This window comes from Vulpes vulpes, chromosome 3, assembly GCF_048418805.1.
Source record: "Vulpes vulpes isolate BD-2025 chromosome 3, VulVul3, whole genome shotgun sequence".
Taxonomy (NCBI): domain Eukaryota; kingdom Metazoa; phylum Chordata; class Mammalia; order Carnivora; family Canidae; genus Vulpes; species Vulpes vulpes.
In genome coordinates this window covers 56594961-56607270 of record NC_132782.1, presented here as the reverse complement: position 1 = coordinate 56607270, position 12310 = coordinate 56594961, and the positions used below count along the sequence as shown (strand labels likewise).

The following is a 12310-nucleotide window of genomic DNA, read 5'->3' as shown; positions in this document are numbered from 1 at the left end:
AACAATGACCATATGGCCTGCATTGCTGTAAATGCTTATGCCATTAACAGGAAAGGTTTGCTGAGCCTTGATTTAACCCACTAAAAGTATAATTTGTTGAATGGTACTAAATTTGTTGAGTGCATAGAGCACTTAACCATTTAAATCTGGCCCATCTTGTTTAGATTTTCATGTTTAATAATTATGTGTACATTTAAGAGCATTTTGGACTCGGTTATTTTGATAACATGTGACCTGGTATCTTTGAATTATTGCTGCCAATTAGTGATTGGCAAATGTATTCACTTAACTTGTTTTACATTAGGGGTAAAGGAACATTTGTACGTAAAAAGTCAGACTTGAGAGCTTATTGGAAGGGTGCACAAACCTCATATGTTTTTGATTAGCAAGACTTTCTTGGATCTGCTCTAATTCTTGGGTCCTATGTTGATAAGGAATAATTTGTGCCTCTGAGCCAGGGCAGCATTATTACTTCAACCCATTTTGTTTCTGCAGGCGGCCCCTGGGGGACAAGCATCGCTAATGAAAATATCTGATAGCACACTGAAGTCTGTGCCGGCCACCTCACAGCTCTCAAAACCTGGAACCACAATGCTGAGAGTGGCAGGAGGGGTTATCACAACTGCCACTTCCCCAGCTGTGGCCCTCTCAGCAAATGGGCCTGCACAGCCGGTGAGGATTAGCATGACAGTAGAAAACAGTAATGAAACATAAAAGTAGTAAAAACAGAAGGTATTTAGCAGGTATACCAGTGGGTCGTATTTCTCTTTTTAAACAATTTGAAATATAACTCGCATGCCATAAAGTTCTCCATTTTCAAGTGTTCAGTTCTGTGGTTTTTATTATATTCTCAAGGTTGTACAGTTACCACCACTATCAATTTCAGAATGTTTATTTAATCACTGCTAAAGGAAACTCCATACCCAATAGCAGTTATTCCCTATCTACCCCTACGCCCCCTCCCCTTCATACTAGGCAATCACTAATCTTTCTTGTGTCTGGCTTCTTTCTGGTATTTTCAGGGTCCTTCCATGTTGTAGCATGTATCGGTACTTTTGTATAGCTCAATAGTCAATACCCAGTTTTATGGCCATAACAAATTTTGTTTGTGCATTTATTAGTTGATGGACATTTGGATGGTTTCTGCCATTTGACTTTAAAGAATAATGCTGCTGTGAACATTTATGTTCAGGTATTTGTATAATCCTGTGGTTTTGGTTGTTTTGGTTATATACGTAGGAAAGGAATTGCTGGATCATATTGTAAACTATGTTTAACATTTTGAGGAACTGCCAAACAGTTTTCCCAGGCAGCTACACCTTTTAGATTCCTACCTGCAATGTATGAGGGCTCCACTTTTCCCACATGGTCTCTAAATGCTTGTTCTTACCCATTTTTTTGTTGTTGTTAGAGCCATTCTAGTGCTTGTGAAATGGTATTGCATTGTGATTTTGATTTGCATTTATTTCCCTGATAGCTAATGAGCATCTTTTCATGTACTTGTCCATTTCTGTATCATCTTTGGAGAAATGTCTCTTCAGATCTTCTGTCCATTTAGTTGGGTTATTCATTGTCTTTATTATTGAGTTTTAAGTATTCTTTAGATGATCTAGATACAAGTCTCTTGTGAGATGTGCAAAAAATTTTCTCCACTCTGTGGACCATCTTTTCACTTCTTAGTGGTACTCTTTGAAAACCACAAAACTTTTTAATTTTGATGAAGTCCAGTTTATTTTTCTTTTATTGCTTATGCTTTTGATATCATAGCTAAGGAACCATTGCCTAATCCAGAATCTCAAAATTTAAGTCAATATTTTCCTTTAAGAGTTTTATAGTTTTGCTTTTTATATGTAGGTCTTTGATTCATTTTGAGTTAGTTTTTATATGGTGTGAGGTTGGGGCCAAACTTCATTCTTTTGTGTGTAGATAGCCAGTTGGCCCAGCAACCTTTGGAGTCTGTTTCCCCCTTGAATTGTCTTGGCACCCCAAGGTCTTTGCTTTTCTTTCTTTCTTTCTTTCTTTCTTTCTTTCTTTCTTTCTTTCTTTCTTTCTTTCTTTCTTTTCTTTTCTTTCTTTTTTTTTTTATGCTTTCTTTGGGCTTTATGGTTCTGTGGATTTTAGTTTAGTTTTGTTTAATAATAAATTTATTTTTTATTGGTGTTCAATTTGCCAACATACAATAACACCCAGTGCTCATCCCCTCAAGTGCCCCCCTCAGTGCCTGTCACCCATTCACCCCCACCGCCTGCCCTCCTCCCCTTCCACCACCCCTAGTTCATTTCCCAAAGTTAGGAGTCTTTATGTTCTGTCTCCCTTTCTGATATTTCCTACCCATTTCTTCTCCCTTCCCTTCTATTCCCTTTCACTATTATTTATATTCCCCGAATGAATGAGACCATATAATGTTTGTCCTTCTCCGATTGACGTATTTCACTCAACATAATACCCTCCAGTTCCATCCACGTTGAAGCAAATGATGGGTATTTGTCATTTCTAATGGCTGACTATTATTCCATTGTATACATACACTATATCTTCTTTATACATTCATCTTACGATGGACACCGAGGCTCCTTCCACAGTTTGGCTATTGTGGACATTGCTGCTATAAACATCGGGGTGTAGGTGTCCCGGCGTTTCATTACATCTGTATCTTTGGGGTAAATCCCCAACAGTGCAATTGCTGGGTCATAGGGCAGGTCTAATTTTTAACTCTTTGAGGAACCTCCACACAGTTTTCCAGAGCGGCTGTACCATTTCACATTCCCACCAATAGTGCAGGAGGGTTCCCCTTTCTTCACATCCTCTCCAACATTTGTGGTTTCCTGCCTTGTTAATTTTCCCCATTCTCACTGGTGTGAGGTGGTATCTCATTGAAGAAAGTCTGGGAAATTTGGACATCGACATGCAGAAGAATGAAACTCAATAAATGGTGCTGGGAAAATTGGACATCCACATGCAGAAGAATGAAACTAGACCACTCTCTTTCACCATACACAAAGATAAACTCAAAATGGATGAAAGATCTAAATGTGAGACAAGATTCCATCAAAATCCTAGAGGAGAACACAGGCAACACCCTTTTTGAACTCGGCCACAGTAACTTCTTACAAGATAGATCCACGAATGCAAAAGAAACAAAAGCAAAAATGAACTATTGGGACTTCATCAAGATAAGAAGCTTTTGCACAGCAAAGGATACAGTCAACAAAACTGAAAGACAACCTACAGAATGGGAGAAGATATTTGCAAATGATGTATCAGATAAAGGGCTAGTTTCCAAGATCTATAAAGAACTTATTAAACTCAACACCAAAGAAACAAACAATCCAATCATGAAACGGGCAAAAGACATGAACAGAAATCTCACAGAGGAAGACATAGACATGGCCAACACGCACATGAGAAAATGCTCTGCATCACTTGCCATCAGGGAAATACAAATCAAAACCCAAGGTCTTTTCTGAGGCTGATTTTGCTTGTTTTTCAGGCTTTATGTCGTCCAGCTACTACTTTTCATATACCTATTCATACCACTCTTCTTTGTAGTTCCTTGAACATATCATGTTCTCTCATGCCTCTCTTTCTGCCTGCTGTCTTCTGCCAAGAAGCGTTCTTTCTTGTCTCCCCCTTTCCCTGTCTTGAATCTGGAATATTCCCCCCAAATGCCATATTTATATATGAAGCTTTTCCTAATACTCTTCCCTCCTATCCGTAGACAGAAATAGTAATTTTCCTTTCAGTTTTATTTATTTATGTATTTTTTAAATTTTATTTATTTATTCATAGAGACAGAGAGAGAGAGGCAGAGACATTGTGTAGGGAGCCCAACGCAGGACTCGATCCCAGTCTCCAGGGTCACACCCTGGACTGAAGGCGGCGCTAAACCGCTGAGCCACCGGGGTGCCCTCCTCTCAGTTTTAATAGTGCTTTGTACCTATGCCTATTACAGCATCCATCACAGTTTGGCAACTCTGTCCTCCTTGAGGGCTTTTACCTCTGGGCCCTAGCATTTAACACTGTGCCTGCCACATAGTAGATGCTGTTTGGATGAATGAGACAAATGTTAAAATATTATAGTGAGTTTTTAATAAAACTTATCACTTTTATGTTCCGAGATTATGTCCTCCTTTTTTTGGTGATGAGATATCCTTTTATAGGGTGATATAATAGGTAGTAAGGGTTTCGGGGAGTTTTTGTTGTTGTGTTTTTAATGTGGTTTACTCTCTGATACCTCCTAGTTTTAAAATTTAAAAACTTTCTGGTCTGTGAATTCCAAAAGTATAGGCAACACTGAACAAGAGAGGCAGTCTTTTTAAATGGCATGGGATTTAATAGGTAAAATAATAGGTAATAGATTATTGAATATACTCCATAGCAGTCACTGTTCTAACTTACACTGCTTTCTTCTTAATTTCTATTATTTTTGGCCCTATGTATGAGCAGGTGGAAGGAACAACTCCCAGTCCATCATCTGCTATCTGTTCTGTAGTGAAAACATCTGGGCAGCAATCAGTGTGTGTGAGCCAGGCCCCCATGGGAACTTGCAAGGCTGCCGCTCCCTCCGTCATCAGTGCCACGTCCTTGGTGTCCACACCAAACCCCATCTCTGGAAAAGCTACCGTATCAGGTGAGTTGTCTCATAATGATATTCTCCCTCCCTCCTTAGGCCAAGAATATTTTTGGAAGGTCTTAAACAATATTATATATAATAAGTAGTTAAAAGTAATTCACATTTTCCATAAAACTGCCTTTTCTATAATTTATTCTTAAAATCTACACATAAATTCTTTTTGTAAAAAAGATTTTATTTATTTATAATTGAGAGAAAGAGAGAGAGAGAGGCAGAGACACAGGCAGAGGGAGGAGCAGGCTCCATGCAGGGAGCCTGACATGGGACTCAGTCCCTGGTCTCCAGGATCACACCCTGGGTTGAAGGCAGGCGCTAAACCGATGAGCCACCGGAGCTGCCCTACACATAAATTCTTAAGTCAGAAATGGTTTATGGATTTAATAGTAATTTTAATTTTTTAATTTTATAATAAAACTTCAGCCATCTGGAGCTCTGGAGTATTTTGACTGCTTTTTACAACGTAACTTTGTGGAGAACTAAGAGTCTACTTTCCTTACATTGCCATTTGCTTTCTTTTTATCATCCAGTTTTGAATAGAACACATTATAAAACATATTTTCATAAACAAAGTATATAAAATATAAATTGGGGCAGCCTGGGTGACTCAGCAGTTTAGCACCGCCTTCAGTCCAGGGCCTGATCCTGGAGACTCAGGATCAAGTCCCACATCAGGTTCCCATCTTAAAAATAAATAAATTAGCCCTGATGACTCCAAGTTGTGATTTTTAACCTTAATTATTATGTTGGGTAGTGTTAGAATAACATGCATGTGATCTGTAAAATGTGTGATATCTTTGTGTGCACACCAAATGGCCCCAGAAGAGTGTGCCCTTTACATTGGTTAACATAACAGCACAAATCATGGAGCCAGATAACCTTAGTTCAAATAATTTGCTTCAGTTTCCTTGGCTGTAAAATAAGGTTGATAATAATACCGACTGAGGATTAAATGATTCAGTGTGTCAATGCTTTGACTGCTATACAACATGTAGTAGCCATTATATAAATAAATAATGCGGGGCAGCCCCAGTGGCTCAGCGGTTTAATGCCGCCTTCAGCCCAGGGTGGGATCCTGGAGACCCCAGATCAAGTCCCCACATCGGGCTTTCTGCATGGAGCCTGCTTCTCCCTCTGCCTGTGTCTCTCTCTTTCTCTCTCTCTCTCATATATATATATATATAAACAAACAAAATCTTTTTTTTTTTCAAAATCTTTAAAAAAAGAAAATAGCTGCTATTTTAGTATCCTTATCCATGTTCCCTTGAATTCTTTTTTTTTTTTTTTTTTTTAAATTTAGAATTCCCTTGAATTCTAAAATATAAAGAGCTATGAAAAACCAAAGGTGTTTTTTTTGTTTCTTTGTTTGGGTAACTAATTTTAGTGTGAAATCTGACCTCCATTGACAGTCTGTTTATATGACATAATATGAATATTCGTGTTTCACCACAAAAATACTAATGTGCTTGATTACATTGTGCTGCCCACATGCCAGTGGGCTGATACAATGTATAGCATTGCTTCTCAAACTTGAAAGATCAGTTTTGTTTTTCTACTGTTCACTGCAGATACTTCTGTGAAATGCAGTAAAAATACCACAGCAGTGTCACACTGTTACAAAAGTTTCTGAACATTCTTTGCTTCTGTATTACCTTGTTGCAGAATGATAAGAGCTTGCCAGCTGGCACTAACACACAAAAGAAGCTGAGCATTACTGAGATACATGTGCATACACACGGTACCTTAGTACCTTTGGATGAAAGGTTGTGGATACTGTTATTTTTAATTATTTATTTGCGAGGGCATGCACTAATGGGGGTAGGAGCAGAGGGAGAGGGAGAAGCAGACTCCTGGCTAAGCAGGGAGCCCAATCCCAGGCTCTATCCCAGGACCCTGGGATCATGACCCGAGCAGAAGGCAGACACTTAGCTAACTGAGCCACCCAGATGCCCCAGTTGTGAATATTGATATTCTTATTGCATCGTTATTTCATTTTGTGTGTGACAAGCCCCTGTGCCTTATTTTTGGGGTAGTTCAAGACCAAAAGATGAAGACTGGTAGTTTTTCCTGTGACTTCTACCTACCAGTTAACCATTGATCAAGTTCTAGTATAGGGAGTACTGTTCTCTGCTAACAGAATGTTCACAGGCACTGTTAGGAATGGAGTAGAAATTGTGGAAACAGAAGGATTACTTTATGAGGAATAAATGCCCTCCTCTTGTCTTTTCTTTCTTTTTTTAAGAGAGAGCATGAGCCGGGGTTGGGGGGAGAGGGAGAGAGAATCTCCAGCAGACTCCTCTGAGCATGGAGCCAGTCCTGAGGCTCCATCCCAGGCCCCTGAGATCATGACCTGAACCGAAAACAAGACTCGAACACTTAACTGACTGAGCCACCCAGGCACCCCTGCCTTCCCCTCTTCTTCTTCTTCTTTTTTTTTTTTACCTTCCCCTTTTCTAATGAAGTTTTAACATGAAGTAAATGAAGTGTCCTGGCTTTAGGTCTTACCTCATATGTTGCTGCTGCTGAAACTTTTTGTATCTAATCTTTTCACAGAAGAACCAAACTATTTTCTGCTGCCCATTAATTTTTTGTGTGTATGTAGACTTTATTTTTAGCTAAGGTATAACCATTAATTTTTTAAATAAAATTTTTGCGTGCATTTTATGAATTGTTTTGAACAAGGTTACTGTTGTGACTGGAGCAGAGTGAGCAAGGGAAAGAAAGAGTACTGAGGCATATAGTCAGAGTGGTGGGGGCCAAATCACATAGGGCCTTTGTAGGTCATGTTAAGAACTTTGACTCCAAAGGAAACCATTGGAGGATTTTAAACTAAGGAGTAACTTAATCTGCTCTACCTTACAACAGGGTCACTGGCTGCAGCATTTAGACCAAACTATGAAGCACAAGGTAGAAGCAGAGAGCAGACCAAGAATTAGACACTAAGAAAGAAAATTGTGGGGGCGCCTTGGTGGCTCAGATGGTTGGGCGTCTGCCTTCGGCCCAGGTCATGATTTCCAAGTCCTGGGATCGAGCCTCACATTGGTCTTCCCGCTCAGCAGAGGATCTACTTCTCCCTCTGCTGCTGCCCCTGCCCCCAACGCATGTATGTGTGCTCTGTCTCTCTCTCTCTGTCTCTCTTTGTCTCAAATAAATAAAATCTTTGGGGGTAAAAAAAGGAAAGAAATTCGGTGGTGTTTTGGGGAGTCTTGTCAGACTAAAAGAAGTACTGGAAAGCAAACAGAAGGTGGTAGGAAGGAAATGATCCAAGAAGCCAAACAATTTATCTGAGAGTTGAAGGGACAAACTTCCAAGTTTAAAAGGCACAAATGTCTAGCACAGTGAATGGAATATAGCTCACAGGGAAGTACAATTTATTCATGATTCAGAACACCGGGGACAAGGAGAAGATCTTACAAGCCTTCAGAAAAAGAAATAGAAAAGTTCAGAAGTTATGTGATCATTGGGCTTCTCAGCAGTGCTAGAAGCCATGATACTGTTCTTCAGAACTCTAGGGGAAGATGACCTTCATTCGAGAATTCTGTCTTCAGCCAGATGAGTGAGAGTAGAAATATTTTCTGGCAAAGTTCTGTTTCCTATGCTCCCTGTCTCAAGGCATTAGTAAAAAATACATATTTTTTACTAGAGTGAAGAGGTATAGACCAAGAAAGTGGAAGAAACAGGATCCAATATAGAAGGAAGGCAAAGGGAATCCCCAGGGTAATGATAAAGAATGTCCCAGGGTGGCAGCTGTGCAGCAGCCTAGAAAATAAGGTGGAACAGATTAGACAGCTCCAGAAAAGTTCTCTCTCAGACAATGTGGAAACTAGAAGTTATTTAGGAGATCTGACTATAGGGAGAATTATAAAGGAGGGGTTTATGGCATTTTTGAAGGAAGTAAGAAGACGTAGATGTAAGAGAACTAAGCAACTGAAAAAAAGGAAATATCTCAAGAGAACAGATTGGAATCTCAGTGTTATGGTGCTCTTTGGATCAATAGAGAACAGTATAGGGAGGAAAGAGGGTATAAGTGCCTTTTTTTTTAAAATTTAAATTCATTTAATTAACATATAGTACATCATTAGTTTCAGAGGTAGATGTCAGGGATTCCTCGGTCTTAGATAACACCCAGTGCTCATCACATCACCCAGTTACCCCAACCCCCCACCGCCTTTCCTCCAGGGAACTATGACTAAGGAATGGTTTGTCTTATGTCTTATGGTTTGTCTCCCTCTCTGATTTCATCTTGTTTTATTTTTCCCTCCCTTCCCTTATGATCCTCTGTTTTGTTTCTTAAATTCCACATGAGTGAAATCATAGGACAGTTGTCTTTCTCTGATTGACTTATTTTGCTTAACATTATGTTCTCTAGTTCCATCAGGTATAAGTGCTTTAAAATGCCTGTATCTACCCTAATAGCACATCAGTATGTACCATCAAAATGTTACATCAAAATTAATACATACAATGTACACATTCTTTAAAAATTAATTACTAAGATAAATATTAAAGGAGTCAAAAGGGTTCAAAGTGGATGCTGCTGGGGAGTTAGTTACATGAGGACAGGGAAGTGGAGGAAAGGATGGCTATATTTAATTTAGAGCCTCTTTAGCACTTTTTACTTTTCAACTGATAAGCATATAATATCTTGATAAAAATAAGAATTTTCAAAAGGAAAAACCAGGTCATTGTTCTGAGGACACATCTCACTAAGAACTTACTACCTGACTGATTTGACACTCCTCTATTCCAAAGAAAGATTTTTAAGGCTTTATTTCAGAAAGTATTTAAGAGAATTCCTTTCTTTTTACTCTTACCTGCTGCTTTCCAGTGCTTTAAGGTATCTTTAGCCTCAAATACTGTTGTTTTTGCTTTTGTTTTTTAGAGAGATGGCGAGAGAGCATGTGTGCTCAAGAGAGTGCAGGAGGTGGGGGTGCAGAGAGGGAAGGAGAGAGAATCTCAGGCTGACTCATGCTGAGTTCAGAGCCTGGTGCAGGGCTCGCTGAGATCACAGTCTGAGCCAAAATCAAGAGTTGGATGGATGCTTAACTGACTGAACTACCCAGGCACTTCTCAAATGCTGTTTTTAAGTAGTTGTTATATGACAGCATGTGTTTGTGTTGTGTTTTCTGTGTGTCTTGTAATAAAAGCCCTTTGTTGATTTTTCTCTGAATGCCTCCCATAGTTGTGTAAGGGAAATAGGAGTATGGAAGTTATCCCTAAAGGAAAGTAGAAGAGGATGACCCTTTCTAAAATGATAGGTGGAGAAGCATCTAGGTGACTCAGTGGTTGAGCCTCTGCCTTTGGCTCAGGGTGTGATCCTGGGGTCCCAGGATCGAGTCCCACGTCAGGCTCCCTGCAGGGAGTCTGCTTTCTCCCTCTGCCTATGTCTCTGCTTCTCTCTTATGTCTCTCATGAATAAATAAATAAAATCTTAAAAAAAAAAAAAAAAAGATGATAGGTGGAGGGGCACCTGACTGGCCCAGTCAGTAGAGCCTGGCACTCTTGATCTTTGGGTCATGAATTTGAGCCCCACATTGTGGGTAGAGTTTTACTTTAAAAAAAAAAATCATAAGTGGAGAATGATGTTTGGAAAATAAGAGCTGCACAGAGGTAGGAAATTAGAAGGCATGGCAAGTACACACATTTCAAAGTATTTGATCTATAGGGATGATGTGAAGAAGACACAGATAAACTGGGACTGGATTATAAAATGGACTCTGAATACTTTGAAACTAATTTTGGAAATGTTCTATAGGCAGCCAGGAGCCAGAGAAGGTTTTTAGCTAGGAAAAAGACTGTTCTCCAAATCAGAATATAAAATTTTATATCGGGGATCCGTGGGTGGCTCAGCGGTTTAGCACCTGCCTTTGGCCCAGGGTGTGATCCTGGGGTCCCAGGATCAAGTCCCACATCGGGCTCCCTGCATAGAGCCTGCTTCTCCCCCTGCCTGTGTCTCTGCCTCTTCATGTCTCTCATGAATAAAAATATTTAAAAAAAGATCATCTGAAAAAAAAAATTTTATATCCAGTTTGTACCTATCACAGCTATATACAAAGCAAAGAAACTGTTATAGGGAACAAACATGAAAAAGAACTATCATAAAATGTTATTACTGTCATCTCCACAGTTGGACTTTGGATGACCTTTTCTCTCTTTTTCTTTTTCTTTTTCTTTATTCTCCTTTTCCAAAAATTTCTGTATTACTTTATAATTGCGGGCAAAAATAAATCCTCACTGTCACATCATTGTTTCATTGTGAAGTCAGCCACATCCCTTGCCTCATGCTTCTAGCTCTTTGTTTATTGAAGGGGTAAATGTCCTAAGAACTTCTACCTGTGAGACAGTGTGACTGCTGAAGAGGGCAGGACTTTCAGGAAGCATCTGATCTTCAGCTTGGCCTTATCTTTCAACTTATTTTAGGATTGCTAAAGATTCACTCCAGTCAATCCAATCCCCAGCAGGCTGTCCTGACGATTCCCAGCCAGCTCAAGCCTCTCAGTGTAAATACATCCGGAGGTGTACAGACTATACTGATGCCTGTGAATAAAGGTAAGTCCCCACCATGGGTTGTGGCAGCCTCCAGGTCTCTGTGGGTGGCCACCCCTCCCGTGTAACCTGCCGAGTAGCCATCAGTTCTCCTTGGCATTTTGAACTCTGGAGCACCAACTCTCACACTGAAAGTGAACCCCAGATGATCCATTGGTTTCCAAATAGCTCCCCATTTCTTGAGTAGAGGGGAGAACATTTTTAAGCATCTATGAGACTTCCAGGCTAATTGGATTTTTATTTTCATAGTGACAAGCCCCCATTTCATAGTTGAAGATAATAGCTCAGTTACCCTGGTACTGTCAGTAAATCAGCCTACCTTGTCAGATCACTATATTAAATACGGACCTTTTATTTTAAAGAATTTATTTATTTATGTATTTGAGAGAGAACACAAAGTGGGGTGAGGGACAGAGAGAGAAGCAGACTCTCCACTGTGCAGGGAGTCTAATGTGGGGCTGGATCCCAGGACCCTGATATCATGACCTGAGTCGAAGGCAGATGCCTCACCGACTAAGCCACTCAGGCTCCCAAATAAGGACCTTTTTAATGTTGTATTGAAATTGTTTTAGCGCTGTTTGTCTAAAATGAGGCCGTTTCCTGGGAGTTAGATATCGTCATTAAAATAATTTCTATATTTCTTACATTCTTTCCCTCTTTTTTATTCTTTTTGGCGTTTGTTTGTTTGTTTGTTTGTTTTTGCCTATTAGTGGTTCAGTCATTTTCTGCCAACAAATCACCTGCCATTCTGCCTGTAGCTGCCCCAACTCCAGTTATCCCCAGCTCTGCTCCTGCAGCTGTTACAAAAGGTGGGTAGTTTCTTATGGTATTTTTGCTTGGAAGTTTTATATAAGATATTACTGTAATCTGGGTGCCCTGAATTTCAGCCTCTGTGAATCAGTCACTTCAGAAATCCTTACCAAGTGTTCATAAAGTAGACCTGACACTGAGGGAACACAGATGTATAAAGCATTGTTTCTGTCTTCTGAGAACTTATAATCAGGTTGAAGAGAGTTGTAGTAGACAGCAAGCAGTGATTGATAAATGCAGGATAAGTGATCTGAAAAATGAATGTTGAAATATTTCAGTCTAGGGTATCTGGTCAGGGTTGGTGAGGGCATAGTGGGGTGAAGG

General features: G+C 39.7%; 1 protein-coding gene across 3 annotated transcripts in view; it reads left to right on the top strand.

Annotated features, from left to right (window-relative positions):
- Positions 1–12310, top strand: part of YEATS2 (YEATS domain containing 2) — a 117615-nt gene that overhangs the window by 90717 nt on the left and 14588 nt on the right. For all 3 annotated transcript variants that reach the window (XM_072752570.1, XM_072752571.1, XM_026007243.2), the window contains exons 20-23: positions 496–672; positions 4447–4630; positions 11051–11179; positions 11887–11985. In XM_072752570.1, coding sequence (XP_072608671.1) covers positions 496–672; positions 4447–4630; positions 11051–11179; positions 11887–11985 — 589 coding nt within the window. The remainder of the gene's footprint in view (positions 1–495; positions 673–4446; positions 4631–11050; positions 11180–11886; positions 11986–12310) is intronic.